Raw genomic sequence first — 26,905 nt, forward strand, 5'->3', positions numbered from 1 at the left:
GAATGTTTTCCCTCTAATATGAGGAACTAGGCAAGAATATCTTTCTCACTACTAGTATTCAACATTATATTGGAAATCCTAGCTAGCGTAGTAAAACAAGAATAAAGAAAAGGTATACAGATTTAAAAGAAAAAATAAAACTATCTCTATTTGCAAATTATACTTCCATGTAGAAAAATCCCAAGCATTCTATCAAATAAATGGTTACAGCTCAGCAAGTTTACAGGATGCCAAAATAACATCCAAAAATCATTATATTTGTATACTACCAAAGATTTATAAAAATTGTACAAGACCTGTTATTGAAATTTATGAGAAAAGTAATGAAATAAACAACTTAAATATAGAGACATACCATGTTAAATAACTGGAAGACCCAACACAGGAAAGTTTTGTATTCTCAACAAACTAATCTGCCAATTTAACTCAACTTCTATCAAAAGTTGATACTGTTTTTGGTAAAGTCAAGCATATCTAAAACTTTCTATAGAAACTCAAAGTAACTAGCAGTGATAAATAAGTTTTAAATAAAAAATATGGACAAGAATCACTTTACCCAATTAAAAAATTTACCATATAACTATAGCAAACAAGTAAACCAGTAGTACAGGACCAAGAAAATGTTTAAGTGTTAGGTCTTTAAATCCACATGATGAAAAGATTTTTTAAAAATCAAAGCCTTAAACAGTGTTAAGTAAAATGTGACTATTCCTATGTGTATTATTATCTCTTCAAACAGAAAAGTACTTGATGGTTCAAGCCTTCCTATTTCTCAAAAAAAGTAAAGCTCCTTAAGAGCAGAGACAATGGCCCTGGCTGGTGTGGCTCCAGTGGCTGGAGCATCATCTGTACACCTAAAGATGGCAAGTTCAATTCCCACTCAGGGCACATACCTAGGTTGCAGGTTCCATCCCTGGTAAGGGTACTTTCAGGGGACAACCAATCAATGTTTCTCCTTAACATCGATGTTTCTCTCTCTCACCAATAGAGACATGTCCTCAGGTAAGGATTTTTTTATAAAGTACAATGTTTTAGAACAAAGACGTTCAGTCAGTTTCCAGATCTGCCTTAGACTGTCTCTGGACACTGGACAGCAATGAATGTATATACAAGACACATAAAGACCCTAGGTCCTTTACCTCTCCAACAAAACTCTTCTGCCAACTAAACTAGGAAATCCATGACAAAGCGCCACAGGCATGGCAAGGAGTCTGAAAGAAACTGGTTGTAGTTCATTTTCTTTTCTAAGTCTCTCTCTTCTTTTCAAAGAAAAAATTCCTGAGATAACACTGCAGTGTAAACTAAGGAGAAAGATGTAGATGAAAGTTTTCTAAGTGCCTAATAACCACTGGGTCTCTCTCCTGGATAAATTCTCAGATGTAGAATAAGGCTCGGTGCAGGGTCAATTTCCAATATGACTCATTAGAGGACAACTGGTATCTTGCAACAGGTTCTCTCATATGGAAGAAAATTGTGGGGTTTCTCTTTGGTATGAATGATTAGAGTCTGAGTAAGATGTTTCTTCTGGCAAAACATTTTCCACAGTGTTTACATTCAAAAAGTCCTTCCCCAACAGGAGTTCTTGGAGGTTGACTGAGGACTGTCCACTTGAGAAGGATCTTCCCACTTCTGTTACACTGAGAGGGTTTCTCCCAGTATGAACCCTTTGATGCTGACTGAGGGATGAACTACGACTGAAGGCCTTGCCACACTCACTGCATTCATAGGGCTTCTCTCCAGTGTGGATGATGGAGTGTCGAATGAGGTTAGTGCTCCAGCAGAAGGTTTTCCCGCACTCCATGCACTCATAGGGCTTCTCTCCACTGTGAATCCGCTGGTGCCTCGTGAGGCCTGACCTGCGGTTAAAGGCCTTCCCACACTCACTGCACTCATAGGGCTTCTCTCCAGTGTGGATGCTGAAGTGCCGAATGAGGTCTGCCCGATTGCTAAAGGCTTTCCCACATTCCTTGCATTCAAAAGGTTTTTCTCCAGTGTGGGCCCTCTTATGCAAGATAAAAGTGGAGCAGTGGGTGAAGGCCTTTCCACACTCACCACACACATAAGGCTTCTCCCCGGTATGGATCCGCTGGTGCCTCTTGAGGTACGACCTGTGGTTGAAGGCCTTCCCACACTCGAGGCACTCAAAGGGCTTTTCCCCAGTGTGGATGACATAGTGGTGAATGAGGGCAGCACTCTCACAGAAGGCTTTCCCACACTCACTGCACTCATAGGGCTTCTCCCCAGTGTGAGTCTGCTGGTGCCACATGAGGTATGACCTGTGTTTGAATACTTTTCCACACTCGAAGCACTCATAGGGATTCTCACCACTGTGGATGATGTAGTGACGAATAAAACCTGGCCTATCTCGGAAAGCTTTTCCACATTCTTTACACACAAAGGGTTTTTCTCCAGTATGGCTCCTATTATGCAAGACAAAAGTGGAGCGGTGGGTGAAGGCCTTTCCACATTCATTGCACTTATAGGGCTTTTCTCCACTATGAATCCGCTGGTGTTGTGTAAGGTGTGACTTGCGGTTGAAGGCCTTCCCACACTCCATGCATTTATATGGCTTCTCGCCTGTGTGGACCATGTGGTGTTGAAGGAGGTAAGTGCTCTTACTAAAGGTTTTCCCACACTCGGTGCATTCATAGGGCTTCACTCCAGAGTGAATCCTCTCATGTCGAGCAAGGAGGCGTTTCTTGTTAAAAACTTTCCCACATTCATTGCATTTAAAGATATTTTCCTCTTCCTGAATCATGTGATCTTTACCTAATCTGCACGAGTCATGGTCAAGGAGAGCACCTCCTGGAGGAGCTGGCTCCTGCACAACCCCTGAACCTACACCATTAGCTGTCCCTAAGCCGCCATGTTCAGAACTTGATTTCCTAGGAAGCTTTTCCATCTGCAGGTATATCTCTGATTTCAACTGTCCTTGCACTTCCAACGGCCCATTCTGATCCTTGGTTTGGTCCACCTGGAGGTCTTCTGGACACTCAGCTCCTTGCATTAATTGTTCCTGAAATGAGGCTCTCTCAGATAGGGCAGGCTCACAAGTAGTAGGTTCTGTGGTCTTGGGTTTTTCCTTCTCACCTGAAAAAAATCCAATACACAACAGGGCCTCTTAGTAATGGCAACATAAAATAAGCCCTACATAGTTTAGGCTGAAGAGATGACTCAAGACAAGGCCCAGCCACACTAGAAAGACTAACTATATGATTAGAGGGTTGGAACCTTGAGCTATATGATAAGAACTGGGCTTCTGGGAAAAGATAGAGGGAGGACAGGAGACTGAGTCATGTAGGTAACTAGCCAATCAACTGTGCTTATGAAATAAGAGCCAATAAAACTATGAACCCTGAAGCCAGGTGAAATTACTAGGCTGGAAATATTTCATGCATGTATTGTCAACATCAACTCTAGGAGTTTAATGAATCCCTGAGGACATGGCAGCTTATGTTTGGAAACACTCCAAAAACTCTCTGAAAACACATAACACAGACCTACTAGACAAAGATTTTTTTTTTGTCCTCACCCAATGATATTTTTCCATTGATTTCCAGGTAGAATGGAAAGGAGGGAAGGAGACAGAGAGAGAAACATTGACGTGGGAGAGAGACATTGTTTGATTACCTCCTGCATGACTCCAACCAAGGCTGGGGATCAACCTGCAACCCAGGTACATGGCCTTGACTGAAAACCTAACCTGCAACCTCTCGGTCCACAGGCTGATGCTCTAACCACTGAGAAAACCTGCCAGGGCCAGACAAAGACTTTTTAAAAAACCATGTTGTCTACAGCCATACCACACTGAAAGCACCTGATCTTGGAAGCTGAGGTCAGGCCTAGTAAATATGGGGATGGGAGACCACCTGGGACCACAAGGTACTGTAGGCTTAAAATAATAATAAAAAATTTAAGAAACCATCTTAAAGAAGTTCAAAGAACTGACAGTCTTCGCGGAGAGCCGCCGTGGTTTCCTGCTTCAACAGTGCTTGGACGGAACCCGGCGCTCGACCCATCCCCCTCAGCCACCTGACCGCCTTCGGCCACCTCCTCACCGCGCCTCGGACCTCCCCAAGGCCCCGCTCCAGCGCCGCGCAGCCGCCCCTCTTAGCCGCCGCCATGACGTCCACCGCGTCCGCCTCGCAGGTGCGCCAGAACTACCACCAGGACTCGGAGGCCGCCATCAACCGCCAGATCAACCTGGAGCTCTACGCTTCCTACGTCTACCTGTCCATGTCTTACTACTTTGACCGCGATGATGTGGCTTTGAAGAACTTTGCCAAATATTTTCTTCACCAATCTCATGAAGAGAGGGAACATGCTGAAAAACTGATGAAGCTGCAGAACCAACGAGGTGGCCGAATCTTCCTCCAGGATATCAAGAAACCAGACCGTGACGACTGGGAGAATGGGCTGAATGCGATGGAGTGTGCATTGCACTTGGAAAAAAATGTGAATCAGTCACTACTGGACTTGCACAAACTGGCCACTGACAAAAATGACCCTCACTTGTGTGACTTCCTTGAAACTCACTACCTGAATGAGCAAGTGAAATCCATCAAAGAACTGGGTGACCACGTAACCAACTTGCGCAGAATGGGGGCCCCTGAAGCTGGCATGGCAGAGTATCTCTTTGACAAGCACACCCTGGGAGACAGTGACGAGAGCTAAGCCTTAGGCTGGCTTCCCATAGCCAGGGGGGTGACTTCCCTGGTCACCAAAGCAGTACGTGCATGTTGGAGTTACCTTTACCTTTTCTATAACTTGTACCAAATCATCCACTTACATCTTTTCATTTGTACCATTCCTTCAAATAAAGTAATTTGGTACCCAAAAAAAAAAAAAAAAAGAAGTTCAAAGAACTGAAGGAAGATATGGAAAAAGTCAAGAAAATTATATATATATATATAATGGAAATATTAATAAAAATCTAGAAAACCTAAACAGAAACAAAAAAGAACTCTGAAACATAAAAGTACAATACGTAAAATAAATTTACAAGAGGGACACAAAGATTTGAACAAGAAGAATTGGCAAACTTGAAGATATGAGAATGGAATCACAGCTGAGGAACAGAAAAAAAGATTTAAGAAAAGTGACCAGAGCTTAACAGACTTGTAATATACCCCCCAAACAACCCAACAACAAGGACACCATTATTACTAGCATTTTCCAGGGACCAACCAAGTGTAGCAGACTCCATTCACCAAACTCTGCGCCTCATTGGACACACAGCCTCGCCACACCTACCAGCCCCCCACACCCAAATATATTCAAACACCTAGTTCTTGTCAGTGGGATGTGAGGGGAACTGGTGTTTGTGGGAATGGGTGTGACATCCTCCCTTCCTCTCTCCATTCTCCTATGCCAACTAGGACAATCTGAAAGTCACATGTTGACAACAGAACCAACACTGGTCCTTCAGTGAGAGTATGGTACCAAGTTCCCTGCTGACCCCCATGGACCCCTGCTGTGAGTAAGAAAAAGAGCTTCCATATGCTGAGCACTGAGATTCTGGAGTATGTCTGATCTGGAAGCTAGTTTTCACTTATACAAAGATACAATGAGATCGAGCAACTTTGCTACAGCCACAGAGCTGGTGATCAGCAAGCCAGGCCATGAGGTCAGAGGGCCCACAAGTGAAAGGGCTCCATGGCTTCCAAACCACCAGACAGGGTACAGCAAGAGTCTTCCCCAGGGATTCACAGATAGTGGTCTCCTGAAGGTCTCAAAGCTGCAGGGTCTTCCATTTGCCCACAGCTTGGCTCCTACCTGGACAGGTGCTTTGGGAGAGGTCTTTCTTCACCATCCATAGCTTCTGCCCATGTTTCAGCTGAGAGATCAGCTCAGGTCTGGGGACAGGACACCCTATTCATGGAGAAAGAGGACATAAGGATTAAAAAAAAACCTTTTTTTTTTTGACACTTATGAAAACATATGGATTTATGTGAAAGGAAATAAAACCTCTCAATCTAGTCTGGGACTTTAGGATGTGGACAAGACTCAGAAGGAAGCTGCTGCCATCCACACAAAATGTTGATATGTGACTTGAAACCAAAGATATGCTATACTGACAGAATTTTTATTCCTAATACTAAGTAAAAAACTAATATATAGAGAGTATAATCATAGTCAAAGAACTGTATCAAGGAATTTAAATGTATTATATAATTTTTTAAAAATATGTTTTTAGTGATTTTGGAGAGAGAGAGAGAGGAAGGGAGAGAAAGATAGAAACAACAATGTGAGAGAGAAATATCGATTGGCTACCTCTTGCACACCCCCTACTGGGGATAGAGCCCACAATCCAGGCATGTGTCCTGACTGGAGATGGAACCCACACCTTAATGTTTTGGGACGATGCTCTCACCAACTGATCTACCCCAGCCAGGATCTAGGTTTTTTTTTGAGACCCTAAGCAAAAGTTTTATATTGTTCTTCCTACAGACCACAGACAAAATGAGGATTCTATCTCAGGATTTCCTTAGTAAGTACGTACTATGATCAACACCACTTTATAGATGAAGAAACCAAGGCTGTAGTAGATAACATGAGTTGGCAGAGAGAACAGAAGCGGTGAATGGTGGAGCCAACATGAAACTCAGGTCTAGCCCTCTCTGTTGCCTGTGTTGTTTTACCACAAAGCTACACAACTCTGCACCAGAAGGTGCTGAGTCCACAAGAGGATGATGGGAGTCCCGATGAGAGTAACAACAGTAGTGGTAGCAGCAGTGTCCTCAGCTGCTAACCTGCACACAACCTGATCACACCAGGCATTGTTCTGAGCCTTTTCCACAATTTACCCATTTACCCTTGCCACACTCCTGGGAAGTAGATACCAGATCACCCCATTTTACCAATAAGTACACTAAGTCACAGACAGGTCCAGTAACTTGCCCAAGGCAACACAGTTTTTAAGCAACAGAGTTGGATTAAACACCAGCATTCTGGCTCCAGACATCTGTCTCCCAAACACTCCGCTAGGGAAGAAACAACAAACACACTTGCATGAGGCCAGCAGCCTGAGACCAAGTGGACGATAGTGGTGAGGCAGGGACGTGAGCATGAGGATCCACCCTCAGAGAACAGGCTGGAGGAGGGGCAGACTCATGACTGTAGACTTCAGCAATTCATGAATTACTAAAAAATAATAAAACTGAGAATCCCACACGGTAACACAGTCACACACGGAAATTTACAGAAACATCAAATAACATCTTCAACATTTCTTTTCTTATTTATTTATTAATTTGTTTTTGTTACAGATGTTTCTTATTTTTCCCCCATTGATACCCTCCTCCCCTTCCCCGCCGCCTCATCCCCAGCTCTGTTGTCTATGTTTATTGGTCGTGCATACATGCATGTAAGTTCTGTGGTTTATCTCTTTTAACATCTCTCAAAAACAGGATTACTATTAAAAAAGAAAATACAGAGGACAGCTTCAAAAGTGAAGGTGCATGTTCTGAACTGAGTAAGTTAAGCTGTATGAGTGACTCACTGCAGTGGCCGAGTTTTCCTGACTTAGGTAAGGACCGGAGCTAGGAAAATCAAATGGCTCAAGCAGAAGTGCCTGCAACTGGCCTGAGATGCAGCCAGCACTCCAAGGACCTGGGCAAGCTGTCACTGTTATTAACCACTTTTCTTAAGTGACCCAGTTATTTTTATTACATTCCTTTAAAAAGGGAGTCCTATATCACTCTGGTAAATGGGAAACAGAGTCACTTTCCTTGAGGCAAGTCAACCTATAAGTACATCAAGAAAATCAGCAAAAAGACCGGTGTGGCTTAGTGGCTGAGCATCGACCCATCACCAAGAGGTCGCTGGTTTGATTCCCAGTCAGGGAACATGCCCAAGTTGTGGGCCCGATCCCCAGTGATGGGCATGCAGGAGGCGGCCAATCAATGTTCTCTCTCATCAATGTTTCCATCTCTCCCTCTCCCTTCCTCTCTCTCCAAAATCAATAAAGGACAAAAAAAGGTAAAAAATCAGCAACACCCTGTCTGGTGTGGTTCAGTTGGTTGAGCATTTTCCCCTGCACCAAAAGGTCTCCAGTTTGATCCCCAGTCAGGACACATGTCCAGGTTGTGGGTGTTCGATCTCCTGTAGGCAACCAATAGATGTTTCTGACATCACCGTTTCTCTCTCCCTTCCTTTCTCTCTAACATCAATGAAAACACATTAAAAAAGAAAAAGGAAGCCCTGGCCAGTTTGGCTCAGAGGTTGGAGTGTCGGCCTGCGGTCCAGAGAGACCCGGGTTTGGTTCCCACTAAGGGCACGTACCTCGGCTGCAGTTTGTCCCCGGCCCTGGTTGGGTTGTGTGGGTGGCAACCACTCGTGTCCCTTTCGTGTCAATGTCCCCCCCCCTTACTCTATCTGAACAAAAAATGGAAAAATGTCCTCAGGTGAGGATAAAAAAAAAAAGAAAAAGGAAAACTAACACCAGTTGGAAAGCAGGGGATAAGATTTAGCTCTGAACCCAGATTTTCTCTCAACAACAATCAGGAGGTAGAAAAAGATAAAGGAACAGCTTCCTCAGGGTGTCTTTCAATGCCCTTGATGAAGCATCCATGCACCCTCTAAATAGGATTTTCCACCCTCTGCATGACTGACATTTAGGTCCAGGGACAACAGTTTGGTGATAGCCAGAGGGGAAAAGGGTTGGGGAATAGATGGAGGTGGGAAAAAAAGAATAGTTTATTGATTTTTGAGATACAGAAACATCGATGTGAGATTGTAACATCAACTGGCTGCCCCCTGCATGCCCTCTACAGGTGATGGAGCCCACACCCGGGCATGTGCCTTGACCGGGAATCAAGCCTACAACCTTTCAGTGCACGATAGGATGCCCAACCAAGCCACATTGACCAGGGCTCCTGAGACCTTCTTGATCAGCCAGGTCTGGAGCCAGTCAGTGGAATAAGGAAGTGGCAGGTATCCCCACTGCAACAGAGAGGACTTACCCAGAGACACCAGGAGCCTGCAGTTTTCCAGCATCACCTCCTGGTACAGTGTCCTCTGGGCGGGGTCCAGCTGTCCCCATTCTTCCTGGGTGAAAGTCACGGCCACATCATCAAAGGTCACAGATACCTGGAAAGTCAAAAAGAGGTGGTGGAGTTGGCCTTAGAGCTATTGGATGGGATCAGCGATCATCTCTGCCTCATGGTAAAGCTGTAGACATCAAGGCCCAAAGCACCAAGCACCTCCTGAGGGCTGAGCTCTGTGCTGGCCTCAAGAAGGAGGTAAGCAATGTATTGGACATAACACAAAAGTGTAGAAGAGAAGCCTCCTATGCAGGAGCCATTGTAAACTGACACAAGACAATGGAAATGACATGTGAATTGTGAGACAAAGACAGGGCTCTAGGGTGTCATAAGAATGAGGAAGTAATGATAATAATATCAGTAATGGTAATAACTGATGACCTGAGCTTCACTGGTCCTGCTAGGTGCCTGCCCCATGCTGAGGGCTTCACATCAAGTCTTTTTTTTCCCCGTTACAATTGACATTCAATATTATAATTTATTTTTGGAAGAGTTGATGAAAAACTGGTATTAATCATTCTTTTTTTTAAATTTATTTATTTTTAATCCTCACCCGAGGATATTTTTACATTTATCTTCAGACAGAGTGGGAGGGAGAGAGAGAGAAAAACATCAATGTGAGAGAGACACATCCACTGGTTGCCACCTGCACAACCCCAACCAGGGCTGGGGACAACCGCAACCGAGGTACATGCCCTTAGCGGGAACTGAACCCGGGACTCTTTGGTCCGCAGGCCAATGCTCTAACCACTGAGAAAACCGGTCAGGGCTCAATATTATTTTATATCAGTTACATCAAAGTCCTCAGCTCCTTTTTATCTATATTGAATACATTCATTGGCTTATAAAACTCACTGTCTAGCCCTGGCCGGTTTGGCTCAGCAGTTAGAGCATCGGCCTGAGGTCCAGAGAGACCCGGGTTCGGTTCCCGCTAAGGGCATGTACGTCGGTTGCAGTTTGTCCCCGGCCCTGGTTGGTCGTGTGGGTGGCAGCCACTCAATGTGTCCCTTTCACATCGATGCTTCTCTCTCTGTCTCTCTCTCTCCCTCCCACTCTACCTAAAAAAAATAAAATAAAAAATAAAAAATAAAACTCACTGTCTAGAAATATGGGAACATAAGAAAAAAATATCTGCAGTCAGGTGTCTGGCGGTCAACAGCCAGAACAATTCGCAGGGGGGTAAAATAAAAAATTCCAAACCACATGACAAGTATCCAGCTCTCAAGTAATCATTTTCACTAGTGGCTCCTGACTGCACACATGCATATGCAGTTTGCCTTGGTAATGTTACTCCCGCCACCACATTCTACACATTCTCCTCTGTGCGAAACGTCCAGCAGATGCAGGATCACAGCCCTGTGATGACCAGACCCACTCTTTAAACACAGATAATTCAGCCACTCCCCTCTCAGATGCACGCCCCATGTTGCAGATCTGTCATTTAAATGCGCCAGACATTGGCTCACGGTTTTTCACCTGTATCTTCAGTGCTCCCCTCTCTGTGCTTTCTAGCTTCATCCTCTCTATCAGTTTTCTTTAAAAAAAAAAAGAAAAAGTTTTTATTGAATTCAGAGAGAGGAAGGGAGAGGGAGAGATAGATACATCAATGAGAAACATAGATGGGGAAAAAAAGAGAAAAACATAGGTAGGCTGACTTCCGCACGCCCCCTACTGGGGACTGAGCCCCAAACCTGGGAACATGCCCTGACTGGAATGCAACTCAACCCAGCCACAGGGGTTGGGCTCTATCAGTTTTCTTGACTTAATATTTCAATTAAACACTTGGCACTTCCCAATAAACTAACTGGAATATACTTAGGGAACCCACAACATTACTCATTTCTGGTGTTGGACAAACTCATATCATGTGCAAATTTTGGACAGGTAGATAAGGATAGAACAACCAGCTAGGGCCTCCACATTTACTACCAGATGATATGTTTAAATAATATAAACTCAGTTTGTTACAGTGCCATCTGAATACACCAAGACTCCACGTTCATCCATGGTCAACCAATCCAAGAGTTAGCCAATGAATGCGTAGATGAATGGAACAACAAATCGATGTTTCTCTCTCTCTCTTAAAACAAATAAGTAAAAACTTAAAAATAATATAAACTCTCTGACATGCAAAAAAATATTCTCTCTGGTTGGTTCGGATGCATATAGAATTGCTCTGGTTGCCTTTAAGTTAGAAGTGAATAAAAGTCAGAAAAAGGAGTAGTTATTAATCAAGTCCTGGCCATTTGGGGCTGACAGGTATTAAAGTCACTGTTTAGCCTCCTGGACTGTCACTAAAGATAGTGATCTGGCTTCTGATAAGCCTGACAGAGCGGCTGGCTTCCTGCGATGCTCACTGTAGGTTAAGGGGTCGGTTTCCTGGGCAGGCAGAGGCAGGTTTGGGGTCAAAGTTCTATTTTTCTGTCTATGGTCCATTCGGATACTCAATCTCTCTCGTTTTAAGGCTGGAGATAAAGTGACAAGCCAGCTCCCCTTTAAGTAACCGACAAGGGCAAAGGGGAAGCCAATGGCTGACTTGGCCTCCACGGTGCCCAGGAGCCCTCTCCGAACCGGCGGAGAAGCTGCAGTGCCCAAACCTTCGTCCACGCACCTGCGACGGGTCCACGCACGCCGTCGCCATCGCGGGACCCCGTGGAGAGCGCGGGCCCCGGAGAGGCGGCGACAGAAGGCGGGTCCCGCGGGGTTAGGCGACCGTCACCTCTTCCCGGCCCTCGGAGAGGCCTCCGCCGAGGGCCGCCCTCCCTGCTCACGGGGAGGCTCGCGGCTCGTTCAAGACGGCGTCCCGGACTCCTTCCTGCTCATTCTCCAAGAGCCGCACTGGAAGCGGCCGCAAACGGCGTCGCCTCCCCACAGCTGGCGTGGACGAAACCGTCGCACGCAAATGACGACGGCAGCAAGAGACCGGAAACCCCGCCTCCCTCCGCAGAAACACCTGTCCTGAGCCTTCATTGGTCCAGCGCCCGGGGCACACGCACGGCGCGCGGCTTTCTGGGTAATGTAGTTTTTCTCTGCAAACCACCAGCAAGGGAGCGCGTGCTGGTTGAGCGGGTCGTCTTCGGTGTTTCAGACTTACCGGGCCTGCAGCCGCGTGTCTAGCCCGTCTCGTCACATTTCTTCACATTAACAAAGGGGAACCCAGGAGAAGGAGTGAGGCCGCCCTTTGTTTGCCAGGGGAAATTGAGGCCCAGGAGAGGCAGGGACATTCGCCCTGGGTTAGGGCAAGTAGAAAGATGCGAAACCCGGCCCTCTACTCGCTTCGTGACTTCCCTCTGCGCCCCGTTTTCTCTGGATCCTCTTACAGGAGAGGCAGATATGTGAACAGGCAAATTAATCGCCAAAAGGAGGACGCCAGAAGTCCTCCTGCCACGTGGTGCGCCCTCAAGTACAGGTCTTTGGGGCCTTCTTGAATCCAGAGCCACCTCCCTATGGTGCAGGGACTTCTGGGTCAGAGAGTTCGGCCTAGAGCACCCGAAGAGTGATTTGCCATCCCCTGAGCTGAGGAGGCTGCAAGAAGGGGGTGCCTTGGAGGGAACCCAGGACTCCATCTTCGAGCATGGTCACATAGGCACTTCAACCTTTGCCCGAACATTGAGAGAAGGTTTGTGCCTGGATATGTACATTTGGGTCATGATACCAACAAAAGAATGAATAGATGGAGAAAGGAAAGGACAGATGAACTCTGAACCAACCCAACATTAACTAGTGGCAGACAAGAAAGCAACAGAGTCACCTTAGGAATTCTAATATTCCATGTAGAATTATGTTGCCTAAAGTATTAGAGGTCTCCATGAGTGACTTGTTTTCTCAGGAGTATGAGGGTGACCAAATCCAGTTTCTATGGAACAGAGAATACATTTATGAAAATGGAAACATGGTGTGCAGAAAATGCCCTCAAGAAATTTAATTTATCCCCAATGAGTTGTTTAAAAAGAGAAATTTAATTTTTTTTTTATCCTCACCTGAGGACATTTTTTCCTTTTTTTGTTCAGATAGAGTGGGAGTGAGAGAAAGGAAGAGAAAGAGAAACATCAAAGTGAAAGGGACACATCGAGTGGCTGCCACCCACACGACCCAACCAGGGCCGGGGACAAACTGCAACCAAGGCACATGCCCTTAGCGGGAACTGAACCCAGGTCTCTCTGGACCACAGGCTGACGCTCTAACCCCTGAGCCAAACCAGCCAGGGCGAGAAATTTAATTTTTAAAGTGAAGAAAAGCATAGTGACAGGATGTTAATTGGGTCAAGGATTAAGATGGGGTTCATTTCCTAGAAGATTCTGTTTATAAAAGGAGTTTATGGAGATATATGACATAATTAGCACTCAAGGAACAATGTTATCCATCATTGGAGATAGTATTTTGCCCACATTGGAAGAGACATAATTGTCCTTTTCACATGAGGTTGACCCTTATGGGTAAATTAAATGATTTGGGGCTATGACGTAAAACATATTAAAGCTAAGATTTTTATATTCTCTGTGTCATGGGAGACAGAATGTCTGAAATCAGTGGTGAGAAGAGTTATGTAGCTATTGGAGATCTTTGAAACCCCCTACTGTAAAGCATGGCAGAGAGTTTTCATTATTGAAACAAAAATACATCATCTAGTGTCAGTGTGGAGGCCCTAGCTGATTTTTCCTTTTCTCTCCAAAATGTGCCCATTGATATGAATTTATCCAGAACCAGAAATAAGTAATATTGCAGGGTTCCTGAGTACAAATGACTTAATTTATTATGAATTTCTGAGTGTTTAATTGAAATATTAAGTCAAGAAAACTGACGGGGGGTGGTGAAACTGAAAAGCACAGAGAGGTGAGCACTGAAGGTGCAGGTGAAAAACCATGAGCCAGTGTCTGGGAGCACTTACTCTTTTTTTTTTTATCCTCACCTCAGGACATTCTTGCATTTATCTTCAGATAGAGTGGGAGGGAAAGAGGAGGGTACAGAGAAACATCGATGTGAGAGAGACACATTGACTGGTTGCCACCCGCACAACCCCAATTGGGGTGGGCTGAACCGCAACCGAGGTACGTGCCCTTAGCAGAAACCGAACCCGGGACTCTCTGGTCCACAGGCTGACGCTCTAACTGCTGAGCCAAACTGGCCAGAGCCAATGTCTGGGAGCACTTCAATGACAGGTCTGCAACAGTGGGTCTGTGCATGTGAGAGTGGAGTGGGTCTGGTCATCACAGGGCTGTAGTCCTGCATCTGCTGGACATTTCGCACGGAGAATGTGTAGAACATGGTGGCGGGAGTAACATTATCAAGGCAAACTGCATAGGCAGGGCTTTTAGTCAGGAGACAGCGGCTACAACAATGTCTGCAATGAGTGGAGTACGTGTTTGACTTCCCAGTTGAGGAATCTAGGCGTTTACTCTGCTGTTGTCGCCTTATTGTAGATGAAGGGATCAACTGCCACATGAAACTGACAGAATATAGGGGAAGGTTGGAAGAACACTCCCTAAATTGCTGCAAGTGGAGGATGTGATTCCCGAAGAGGGGATGTTACATTGATTATTAGGGATGATCAGTTCTGAAGAAATCAGAAGATGGCACACCCCAGAGGTGCTAATGAACTCGTTTGAGAACTGGGTGGCACTGATGTGCAGTGAAATGTTTTATCTCAACAACAGCATGTTGGCCGTCAGTATAGAGAGTGAACCTCTGGGTTGGCCAGTCCTGTACTTCTGAAAACATGGGGAATAGTAAGTTGAGTCAAGGAGCCACTGGATAGGTGACAGGTTATGCACCACTGGAGTGGTTATCTGCAGAAAGTAGGCACTAGTTTTCAAGGAGAGTGGTTAATTCACTATCCTTGGGGGCCAGGAGGGGTATCATTTTGAGCCCCACTCATGGGAAAGAGTTCTACAAGAAATAAAGATTCTACCCAATTACACACCAACTTACGCAACTATTAACACCTGATACAAAGTGATTAACCTTTTGCCCTGGCCCCTGGTAGCTCAGTTGGTTAGATTGTCTCAAACCCCTGCCAGGGTACATACAAGAATCAACTAATGAATGCATGGAACAACAAATCAATGTTCCTTTCATTCTGTTCCTCTCTCCTTCTAAAATCAATAAATAAAAAGTTAAAAACTGATTAACCTTTTATTAATTAGTATCTTGTATTTTAAAAGAGAAGAAACAAAACGCAGACAAAATAGTGGAGCCAGGAGAGCTCCCTGAACAAACATGTAGGAACAGGGGTGGACGGCTCAGGAAGCCATCTGACTAGATGGAGGCATCACCCTCCGAGAATGGGCTCGAATCCAGGGGTGCTGCAGGATCTGTGCCAAAGGCAGTCGCTCTGAGGGCTGGTATCTGAGAAGCTTGCTGATCAAGTCCTGGGCCCCCAAAGATATTGATGGGGGAAATTTTACATCAACCTGATGAAGCCGGAGAAGAAACAGGAGGGTTAATTTTATTGGTCCACGTTCACTCTGTTCTGAGTCCCTTCAAGTCACGGGATCTAAGGAGACAAGCTTTGTGTATGCCCTGGGCTGTGCAGATCCAGCAGCCACCACTGACTGGCTTACCCATAAATGCCCAGATTACAGCCATCTCACCTTGAGGATGCGTCTGTAGGTCTCAGAATAGGAGGAGCTCTCGAAAGGTGGATTTCCCACCAGTAGTTCGTAGCAGAGCACCCCAATGCACCACAGATCCACCATCTCATTGTATGTTCTCTGCTCGATCATTTCTGGGGGCAAGTAGTCCAGAGTCCCACACATTGTCTTTCTCCTAGAGGAGGGTAGGAAAGTGAGTGCTGTGCAGAGGCCCAGAACATAGGAAACCCTCCTTCTTTGGGTTCCAGTGAGATGCGAGGCCCAAGGAAGTCTCAGGGAGGCCCCTCCCTAGCACAGGAGTTTGGACACACCAAGCTCTTTTTCTTTTTTTTTAAGATATGAGACTTTAAAAATGTATGTTTTTATTGATTTTTTAGGGAGAGAGAAGCATCGATTGGCTGCCTCCTGTATGCCCCATACTGGGGATGGAGCCTGCAACACAGGCATGTGCCCTGACCAGGAATCGAACCAGAACCTCTCAGTGAATGGGACAACATTCATTCCACTGAGCCACACCAGCTAGGCTTTAATATGGATTCAGGTTCAGAGAAGGCAGAGCCTGGGCCCCACCAATTCCACATTTTGGAATTACTCATACAGTTATTTAACTCACAATCCAGGATGTTTTCACAAGAATATTCTGGGCATCAAGAAAGATTTGAAACAAACTGATCGTGTCTTAAGAGAGATCAAGTAAATGAATTATGGTTTATTCACCCAGTCAACTTCCTGAAATTATGAAGCAATGGTTCTTTTACATGGAAACTTATTGATCAAGTTCTATGTTAGCAGAGATAAAAATGAAAAGATATGGTTGAACCACATTGTCTCTGAAAACACATTAAATAGATGCATTTGAAAGACAGTACAGCCCGGCCGGTGTGGCTCAGTGGTTGAGCGTTGACCCATGCACCAACAGGTCGCCGGTTCTATTCCTGGTCAGGGCACATGCCCAGGTTGTGGGCCCGATGCCCAGTGGGGGGCATGCAGGAGACCCCCAACTGATGTTCTCTCTCATTGATGTTTCTCGCTCTCTCCCTCTCCCTTCCTCTAAAATAAAAAGAAAAAAGAAAAAGACAGTACAGTTATGTGCCACTTAATGATGAAGAGAGATGCAACTGAGAAAGGCATTACTAGGTGATTCCATCATCATGCAAACATCACGGAAGCACTCATACAAACCTCGATGGGACAGCCTACTACACAACATGGGTAGTGTGGTTTATTCTATTGCTCCTAGGCTACAAAACTGTATAGCATCTTACTATACTAAATACTATACGCAATTGTAACACAATGGTAAGTATCTGTGCATCTAAATATATAAACGGTATAGTAAAAATACAGTATAAAAAATAAAATGGGGCCCTGGCTCTGTGGCTCAGTTGGTTGGAACGTCATGCACCAGGTCATGGGTTTCATTCCCGGTCAGGGCATGTACAGGAGATAACTGATTGATGTTCCTCTCTCACATTGCTGATTCTCTCTCTCTCTCTCTCTCTCCTTCCCTTCCTCCCTCTCTAAAAAAAAAAAATCAATTTTTAGAAAGCTAAAATAAATAAATAAAATGGTACACGGTATAGGGTGTTTACCATGAATGGAGCTGCAGGACTGCAATTGCTCTGGGTGAGTTGGGGAGTGAGTGATGAGTGAACGTGAAGGCTTAGGACATTACTGCGCACTCCTGTAGGTTTTATAAATACTGTACACTTAGTGGGGCCACTCACCAGTTAGCCAATCTTCCACTGTTTCTTTGCTATTTTAAAAAGGTAGAGAAAAAAGAATTGCCTCTTGTCCTCCATAATCCTGCTGATGTGTAAGGAGGGCAATGTCCAGCTCCCAAAATTACTTTGTCTTTTTATGAGGAACCAGGTCCTTCCATGAATGACCTGCCCTAACCTATATGTTTGGATGGAGAACCTGACAATGTAGAGTAGGCTTTATAATTATCGTATGGAGGTCATCTCTATGACTTGGAAGTATAAAGTAGAATTATATTGTGTTCTGCATTAGAATACTGTACACTTAGGTTACACTCAACTTACTTTTAAAGATTTTTCTTCACCTGGCTGGTGTGGCTCAGTTGTTGAGTGTCGACCTATGCACAAAGAGGTCACTGGTTTGATTCCCAGTCAAGGCACATGCCTGGGTTGCGGGCTTGATCCCCAGTAGGGGGTGTGCAGGAGGCAGGTGACCGATGTTAATGCTTCTCTTATAGATGTTTCTCTTTCCTTCTCCCTTCCTCATTAAAAAAAAAAATTCTCTCTATATATTTTTTCTTCAATAGCAAACTAACCTTAGATTACTGTAACTTTTTTACTTTATAAACTTTTAATTTTCTAAAACTTTCGGACTCTTTTGTAATAACTTTGCTTAAACACAAACACATTGTACAGCTGTACAAAATATTTTCTTTATATCCTTATTCTATAAGATTTTATATTTTTAAAATAAAATTTTTTTCCTTTTTAAACTTTTTATTTTTTTAATTTAATTTTATTTATTTGAGAGAGATCTGTTATGCCATCTATTTATGCATTCATTGGTTGATTCTCCTTTTTTCCCTCTTATTTTATTTAATTTTTTGCATTTATTTTCAGATAGAGTGGGAGAGACGGAGGGAGGAAGAGAGAGAAACAAACATCAAAGTGAGAGAGACACATTGAGTGGCTGCCACCCACACGACCCCAACTGGCGCTGGCAACAAACTGCAACCGAGGTACATGCCCTTAGCAGGAACCGAACCTAGGCCTCTCTGACACTAACCACTGAGAAAACTGGCCAGGGCTTCCTTTTTAAACTTAAAAAAAAAAATCTAAGAGTCAGCCCTGGCCAGTTTGGTTCAGCGATTAGAGCAATGGCCTGCAGACCAATGAGTCTTGAGTTTGATTCCGGTCAAGGGCGAGTACCTCGGGTGCGGTTCGTCCCCGACCCTGATTGGAGTCATGCGGGAGGCAAACAGTTGATGTGTCCCTCTCATGTTGATGTTTCTCTCTTTCTCTCCCTCTCTTTCCCTCCCACTCTATCTGAATAAAAATGGATAAATATCTTCAGGTGAGGATGAAAAAAAAACTAAGACACAAACAAACACATTAGCCCAGGCCCAGACAGGGCCAGGATCAGCAATTTCACTGTCTTTAACCTCAACATCTTGTCCCACTGGAAGGTCACAGAGGCATAACATACATGGAGCTGTCATCTTCTACAATAACAATGCCTTCTTCTGAAACATCTCACGAAGGAATTGTGTGAGGTTCTTCTTGAGAGGGGTGTCACTTTTCAGAAATACATACATGGTAGCTTACTTTTGTTTTTAAAATAATTTTTTTTCTTTATTGATTTTACAGAGAAAGGGAGAGGGAGATAGAAACATTGATGAGAGAGAACATCGGTTGGCCGCCTCCCGCATATCCCCTACTGGGGATTTGGCCCACAACCTGGGCACGTGCCCTGACCGGGAACCAAACCAGCGACCTCTTGATGCATGGATTGACACTCAACCACTGAGCCACACTGGCCAGGCCACTTGTTTTTGTTTTTTCTTTTTTTTCTTTTTATCATAGATTTGTTTATAAGCAGATAATGCAGAGTGAACATCCCTCTCTATTAACCTTTCAGTGTTGGGGTTCATATTGTTAAACTTTTTTTGGGGGGTTAGTCTTTATTTAATCTTTATTGTTGAATGTATTACAGATGTTCCTCATTTTTCCCATTGACCCCCTCCTCCCCACTCCTGCCTTTTCCCACACTATTGTCTGTGTCCATTGGTTATGAATATATGCATTTAAGTTCTTTGGTTTCTTTCTTTCCACCCTCCAACCCCCTTCCCTTTGAGGTTTGTCAGTCTAGCAACCAATTTGTACTTCTTAATCCCTTCACCTTTTTCACCCATTCCCCCAAACCCCCTCCCATCTGGCAACCAACAAAATGTTTTCTATATCTATGAGAATGTTTCTGTTCTGCCTGTTCATTTTGTTTGTAGATTCAATTGTTGATAGCTATGTTTTCATTGCCATTTATCAACGTTTGTTCATATTTTTTATCTTTTTCTTCAAGAAGACCCTTCAACATTTCATATAATAATGGTTTGGTGGTGATGAACTCCTTTAGCTTTTCCTTGTCTGGGAAACTCTTTATATGGCCATCGATTCTAAATGAGAGCTTTGCAGGATAGAGTAATCTTGGTTGTAGGTTCTTGCTTTTCATCACTCTGAATATTTCTTGCCACTCCCTTCTGGCCTGCAAAGTTTCTTTTGAGAAATCAGCTGACAGCCTAATGGGAACTCCCTTGTAGGTAACTAACTGCTTTTCTCTTGCTGCTTTTAAGATTCTCTCTTTGTCTTGAACCTTTTGCATTTTGATGATGATGTGTGTTGGTGTGGGCCTCTTGGGGTTCATCTTGTTTGGGACTCTCTGTGCTTCCTGGACTTGTATGTCTGTTTCCTTCACCAAGTTAGGGAAGTTTTCTGCCATTATTGTTCTAAATAGGTTTTCGATTTCTTGTTCTCTCTTCTCCTTCTGGCACCCCCAAGATGCAAACGTTGGCACGCTTGAAGTTGTTCCAGAGGCTCTTTACACTTCATTTTTTTTTTTTTATTCTTTTTTTCTTTTTGCTGTTCTGATTGGGTGTTTTTTGCTTCCTTATATTCCAAATTGATAGTTTGCTTCTTGGTTTTACCTATTCTACTATTGCATCTGTGTAAATTATTCTTTACTTCAGTTAGTGCCTCCTTCATTTCTGACTGGTCCTTTTTTATGCTCTTGAGGCCCTCACTAAGTTCGCTGAGGTTCTCACTAAGTTCATTGAGCATCCTTATAAGCAGTGTTTGAAATCAGCATCTGTTAAGTTGCTTATCTCCATTTTGCTTAGCTCTTTTCCTGGGGTTTTGTTCTGTTCTTTCATTTGGGACCTGTTTATCTCCTCATTTTGGCCACCTCCCTGTTTTTGTTTCTATGTATTACTTAACGAGAGGTATGGGGCTAGCTGAGACCAGATGCTACTTGTTTGACAGAATTTAGGAAAACCTGAAGCAGGATACAATCCTATGGTTAAGCAACTGGCAACAGCTTGGGTGGGCCTAAAAGTTGGGTGGGGTGGGGCCTCAGGGAATCACCAGGGCAGGGCAACCAGTGTGAGCCAGGTTGCTGGAGTCCCAGATATGGTGGCTGTCTGTGGCCCCAGGGAAGGGCTCACCAAAGAAACAAAGGCCTCTGACAGCACATTTGTCCCAGAGAAAGCCCCCTCTCCAGCCCTCACTCCAATGCCGAACAGCTCAGTTCTTCCCTGTATGTCTCTGGCACCCCTCGAGCTGCCTCCCCTCCAAGCTTACAGGGAGTGAGTTCGATAAGTCCATGCACAGGCCCTTTAAGAGAGCTGCCTGGGGCTCCAGCTGACTCAGCCTCCCTAAGCCTCAGTTCCTGTTGGTTTTTCCAGCCAGAAGTTATGGGGATTTCTCTTCCTGGCACTGGAACCCTGAATGGGATGCCTGGTATGGGATGGGGACTCTTCAGTCCTCAGGGAGGACCTTCCTAGCCAAGGTGTCCTCCTGATTTTTATCCCCCACGCGTGGGTGTGGGACCAGGCTGTCCACCTCCACCCGTACCAGTCTCGATGTGGCTGCTTCTTTAATTCCGTAGTTGTAGGACTTCCATTCAACTAGATTTCAGGCGGTTTTGAATGATGGTTGTTCTGTAGTTTAGTTATAACTTTGATGTGGTTGTGGGAGGACGGACACCTCATTTACCTACGCCGCCATCTTGACCAGAGTCTCCATTTTTTTCCCCCCTCTCCCGAAGACATTTTTGCATGTATCTTCATATAGAGCGGGAGGGAGAGAGGGAAGAAGAGAGAGAGAGAGAAACATTGATGTGAGAGAGACACATCGAGTGGTTGCCACCCACACAACCCCAACCAGGGCTGGGGACAAATGGCAACTGAGGTACGTGCCCTTAGTGGGAACCAAATCTCGGTCTCTCTGGTCTGCAGGCAGATGATCTAACTGCTGAGCCAAACCAGCCAGGGCCAGAAGTCTCCATATTTTTAAACTTTTTAAGGAGCTTGTTGAGGTCTGCAAAAGCTTCTACTAAGCCTTTCACTGTGAATTTTCTTGATGGTTCTTTTTCTTCTCCTGCAGTTCCCTTTTCTCTTGCTGCTTCTTCAGCTCTGCATTCCTGTTCCAGTTCCAACAACTCATTGGTCAACTTCTTAGGAACCACCTCTAGGAGCTCCTTGGTGTCATCCTCAACCACAGCCAGGTTAACATTGTTTGCCATCCCAACCACAGCCCTAGATTTCTGCAACCTCCTCATCCTTGGCAAACCCTTTGATGTTACAGAGGAACCTCTTAAGTCTTTTTCCAGATGCCATTCATACACTCCTTGGTGACATCACCTAAAGCCCAAGCAAGGTTATTTTTTATTATTATTGATTTTTATTTTATTTTTTATTTATTTTTGCAATTTTTGAATTAATTTATTTTTGTTATAGATGTTTGTCCTCCCCCCACTGATCCCACCCCCTCCCCTTATTATTGATTTTTAGAGAGAGAAGACAGGAGAGGGGGAGAGAGAGAGAGAAACACTGATATGAGAGAGAAACATCAATCGGTTTCCTATTGCATGCACCCTGACTGGGGATCAAACTCACAACCTGGGCATGTGCCCTGACTGGGAATCACACCAGTGACCTTTCAGTGCACAGGATAATGCTTAACCAACTGAGCCACAGCAGCCAGGGCCCAAGTAACTTTTGGGGTTTTTTTTGCAGGCCACTTCTCTGCGTTGTTTTAAAAAAAAATTTTTTTTAATTGACGCTTTAGAGAGAGAGGAAGGGAGAAATAGAAACATCAATCGGCTGCCTCTTACATATCCCCGAATGGGGATCGAGCCTGCAACTTGGACATGTGCCCTGACCAGGAATCAAACCAGGACCTCTCAGTCCACGGGATGACACGCAATCCACTGAGTCACACTGGCCGGGCCCAAGCAAGGTTCTGGATGCAGAAAGAGATGTTGTAATCCTTCCAGAATTGCATGAATATAGTATAATAAATACACAAATCAGTAACACAGTTATTTGTATCATTATCAAGCATCATGTACTATATACAAGTATATGCTATACTTTTAGATTACTGGCAGCACAGATTTGTTTACACCAGCATCACTGTGAACACATAATGCAATGTGCTACATTATTCAGCTATGTCACTGGACAACAGGAATTTTTAGCTCCATTATAATCTTATGGGACCACCATCATATATGCAGTCCATCCTTGACCAAAGGATGCATCATTATGTGTGCATGCCTGCACTCAAACACAAACCCAGGAGTGTATATGGGTCTTACATGTAGAATGTATTAATTTTTATTTATTTTTTATCCTCACCCAAGGACATTTTTCCGTCTTTTGTTCAGATAGAGTAGGAGGGAGAGAGAGAGAAGCATCGATGTGAAAGGGACACATCAAGTGGCTGCCACCCGCACGACCCAACCAGGACCGGTGACAAACTGTAACCGAGGTATATGCCCTTAGTGGGAACTGAATCCAGGTCTTTCTGGACCGCAGGCTGATGCTTTAACCACTGAGCCAAACCAGCCAGGGCCAGAATGTATTAAATTGGATCATTCCTAACTAGCACCCAGGGCCCACCCTACCATCACTTGACTTACCTCAGTGAGGGGGTGTGCACAGACCAGCCAAAGTCAGCAATCTTCACCTCACCCCTGAACCCCAGCAGCAGGTTCTCTGGCTTAATATCCCTGTGAATCACCTTGTTCTCATGGCAATAGGCCAGAGCATCTGCCAACTCCTCCATTATCTGTGTGAGCAAAGAAAAAGCAGTCTGAAAAAAAGTGCCCTGACTGGGAATCAAACTCGCGATCTCTTGGTGCATGGGTCGACGCTCATCCACTGAGCCACACCGGCCAGGCTCCCCCATTTTATGCAGTCTGATAGGATAGATGAAGAAGACAGATCCTCCGTTTTGCCTTAGCACAGCAAGTCACTCAATACAGGATCTGTGCTGAGCCAATCAGATGATCTACCATAGGACTTCAGGCCTGAGGAAATAATACAAAAATAGAAGGAAAATGGGAAGATCATTCATTCTCACTGCAAGCTGACCCAACCATTCCTGCTGGGATGGTTGTTGCTGTATTTCCCCATCTGGAGCCCTCTAGAAATCTCGTTACCTACTTCTAAGCCAGGTTCCACTCATTTATACAGCAAACTCCCGCGTAGACTTTCAATGTTTCTCCACATAAAGCAGTACAGTTAGATTCTGTTGCTTACAATCAAAGAATCCAAACTTATACACACAACTTATTCATATTCTGGGGGTAATTTGGGTATTTGAATGTGAAATGTAAGCTATACAGTATATGTCATCATATAAAATTTATAGAATAAAATTCAGAGATAAAGAAAAAAGCAATCTTATGTATATATGCACAACCAATCGACATGGACATTAGGCTTGAGAAGGTAGGAGGGGGGTGGGAACAAGAAGGAGGGGTGTCAATGGGGAAAAAAAGGAGGACAACTGTAGTACTTACAACAATTAAAAAAAACAAAAAGAAAGAAAAAAGCAATCTGGATGTTCATGACAGCCACAAGCAATGATCCCCCTCACCAGCCCACAGTAAACTCATGGACCCCAAAGTCGCAGCCACGCCCCCCCCCCCCTCACCGTGGCTGTACGCTGCTCATCTATTGTGTGGCTCTTTTGCAACTCCTTGTAGAGCTCACCCCTTGGAGCATATTCTAGAATCAGGTACACACGACGCGCATCATGGAAGTAGTTGTACAGGCGTAGAATATTGGGATGTCTGGAGGAGAAATGGGGGAAGGGTCAGATTCCTCCCTGAGGCCCAACTTGTGATATTATTACAAGTGATTGGTCACACAAGAAGCAAACTGTGCTGAGACCAGAATAACAGCCCGATCTAGGAGTGCATGAGTGGAGAACAGGGAACAGGCATTTGGTGTGTGACACAGGGAGCTTTACATAGTGTAATAGTAATGAATTGAAGAGAAAAAAATCTTCAAAGTGAAAGCATGGACCTATTTGGGGGTAGTTTTGGCTGAAATGCTAGGTTCACATGTCAAAGATAAGAGAGGACACAGAGCCCTGGCCAGTTTGGCTCAGCGGTTAGAGCGTCGGCCTGCGGTCCGGAGAGACCCGGGTTCGGTTCCCGCTAAGGGCACGTACTTCGGTTGCAGTTTGTCCCCGGCCCTGGTTGGTCGTGCGGGTGGCAGCCACTCGATGTGTCCCTTCACGTCGATGTTTCTCTCTCTCTCTCCTTCCTCTCTCTCCCTCCCACTCTATCTGTACAAAAAAATGGAAAATATCCTCGGGTGAGGATAAAAAAAAAAAAAAAAAAAAGAGAGGACACAGAACAAGGGTAAAGAACCAGTGTGGGCCCTGGCAGGGTAGCTCAGTTACAGCAAACTAATTGGTCTTTCTCTCTCTCTCTCTCTCTCCTTCCTTTCTTTCTTCTTCCCTTCCTTTCTCTCTCTCTTAAACAACAACCAGTGTGGAACTGTCATGCAGAGACTACCCTTACTGTAGATGCGCCTGGATTTCAATTTCTCTGCGCAGCTGGTGTTCCATTCCTTCCTTCTCGAGCTGGGACTTGAAGAGGACTTTCAGAGCCACAATGAAATGGTTTTCCTTGAGCCGAGCCAGGTACACATTCCCAAATTTCCCCTTGCCCAGAGGACGCCCGATTTCAAAGTCATCAATTGTGAGGCTCCGGCTGACAGGAGAGGAAGAAAAGAGCCTTAATTTGGGAGTTAAGTGGAGGGAGAGTCAGGGACCTCGAGGGCTCTCCTCCTTTTCCATGCACCCTCCTCCCTCCGCCGCGTTTCCTTCTCCAGGGCCCAGGCAGGGGTGCGGGCACCAGCTCTCAGTCCCAAGAGCCGACACTCCACACGCACGGCTTGTTTTTCATCCCTTGGTCCCACTTCCTTTCTTCTCCCCGATACAAAGCCAAAGGCACTCACGCGGTGGGCACACTGGGCAGCGGTGGGCCCTCTGCAGCTGCTGGGAAAAAAAGCTATCAACGCTTTTCTTCTGCGCGCCCCCAACTCCCACAACCGACACCAGGCCTTTGCCCCCAACCCTTTCTGCGGTCCTGGTTCTTCTCTCTCTCACCTGCGAGCTGAGCATCGCCCGACTTCGCCCCACACTGTGGGACACTCATGAGGAGAGATGGTGGCGAGAGGACGCCTTCCTGAGCCCTGCGGAACGGGGTGTGCAGGTCCGGCTGACGGTGAAAAGGGGTCAGAGGAGGTAACACCCAGGCGGAGGCTTCCCCAGCCCCAACCTGCTCCCCTGGTGGCCTTGGGATGCCACCTGGAAGCCCTTCAACGACTCACCTGTGGTTCAGTAAACCTGCGGAGACCCTGACCAAGGGCTTTACAGTCGGCGCCCTGGCCCCATTGGTTGAGCGCGTAGTTCCTGACCGATTCCCATTGGTTTAAATTTCTGAGGCTTGGGCAGCGTGCCCTATACAAGAGACAGAAACGGGAGATTGATCCGGGAGATGGGGGCGGTACCAGGGCGCTGGGCCAATGACACGGCAGCGCGGAAACCAGAAGGAGGCGGGGCCTGGGGCGGTGGCGGGACACGCTGGGAGCTGAAAACGCAGACACTGAAGAAACGCCGGAAAGGGGCCCGAGTGGAAGAGCCTGTACATACTAAATACAAGCGAGTGAACGCATTCAGGAACTCAGAAACAGGACGCACATTTGCGTGACTCTACAGCGACCCCAGGAAGCTGCTGGAGTACCTGGTGCAGTTGGAAAACTCCAAAACCACGCGTGCTTCCCCAGTCCACCCCCACACCTACTTATTTTGGGGGGCGTCTACAGAAGTTTCAACATTTGAATTTGAATTCCTTTGGAGAGGCAACAGGATAAATTATTGGGGAATATAATTTATAAAGAAATGAACTCTCCCAACCCAGAAAACCTCTCCACAAAAATGTTTATTTTTGAATAAGCATGAAACCAGACCGTTGATGCGCATAACATTCAGTAACATTGAAAAGACAGAAATCTCACCCTTTCATAGAGCCAAGCAGCCACAACCTATTACGTTTTTCAAAATAACTCGTTCTGAAGAAACCATGGCAGCACCATGTTACACATAGTTCACCCAAAATTTACCTGGTAATTGGAGTAACTATCTACCCTTACTTTGGCTTTCTATAAAACAAACTTCTTGCCCTGGCTGGTTTGACTCAATGGTCACAACATCATCC

The 26,905-nt window shown here is 45.2% G+C and overlaps 3 protein-coding genes across 3 annotated transcripts in view; 1 reads left to right on the plus strand and 2 right to left on the minus strand.

Moving 5' to 3' along the window:
* Nucleotides 1-11,714, minus strand: part of LOC118638789 (zinc finger protein 184-like) — a 33,894-nt gene extending 22,180 nt beyond the window's left edge. Inside the window, exons 1-4 of the mRNA XM_036274911.1 lie at nucleotides 11,656-11,714; nucleotides 8,964-9,090; nucleotides 5,776-5,871; nucleotides 1,458-3,090 (exon numbers count right to left, since the gene is read on the minus strand). Coding sequence (XP_036130804.1) covers nucleotides 1,458-3,090; nucleotides 5,776-5,871; nucleotides 8,964-9,090; nucleotides 11,656-11,685 — 1,886 coding nt within the window. The 5' untranslated portion in view covers nucleotides 11,686-11,714. The remainder of the gene's footprint in view (nucleotides 1-1,457; nucleotides 3,091-5,775; nucleotides 5,872-8,963; nucleotides 9,091-11,655) is intronic.
* Nucleotides 3,955-4,742, plus strand: LOC118638419 (ferritin heavy chain). Its single transcript, XM_036274228.1, has one exon. It carries the CDS (start codon nucleotides 4,123-4,125, stop codon nucleotides 4,672-4,674), a length of 552 nt encoding a protein of 183 aa, XP_036130121.1. The 5' UTR covers nucleotides 3,955-4,122; the 3' UTR covers nucleotides 4,675-4,742.
* A 3,451-nt stretch (nucleotides 11,715-15,165) lies between the features above and the next one.
* On the minus strand, nucleotides 15,166-26,144 carry AURKC (aurora kinase C). Its single transcript, XM_036274224.1, has 8 exons — nucleotides 26,019-26,144; nucleotides 25,795-25,906; nucleotides 25,644-25,680; nucleotides 25,205-25,396; nucleotides 24,328-24,466; nucleotides 23,309-23,457; nucleotides 15,635-15,809; nucleotides 15,166-15,454 (listed from the first exon to the last, which is right to left on the minus strand). The coding sequence occupies exons 2-8, from the start codon at nucleotides 25,841-25,843 to the stop codon at nucleotides 15,284-15,286; spliced, it is 912 nt and encodes a 303-aa protein (XP_036130117.1). The 5' UTR covers nucleotides 25,844-25,906; nucleotides 26,019-26,144; the 3' UTR covers nucleotides 15,166-15,283.
* Between the last annotated feature and the right edge of the window lie 761 nt (nucleotides 26,145-26,905).

This window comes from Molossus molossus, unplaced genomic scaffold (assembly GCF_014108415.1).
Source record: "Molossus molossus isolate mMolMol1 unplaced genomic scaffold, mMolMol1.p scaffold_m16_p_21, whole genome shotgun sequence".
NCBI lineage: Eukaryota > Metazoa > Chordata > Mammalia > Chiroptera > Molossidae > Molossus > Molossus molossus.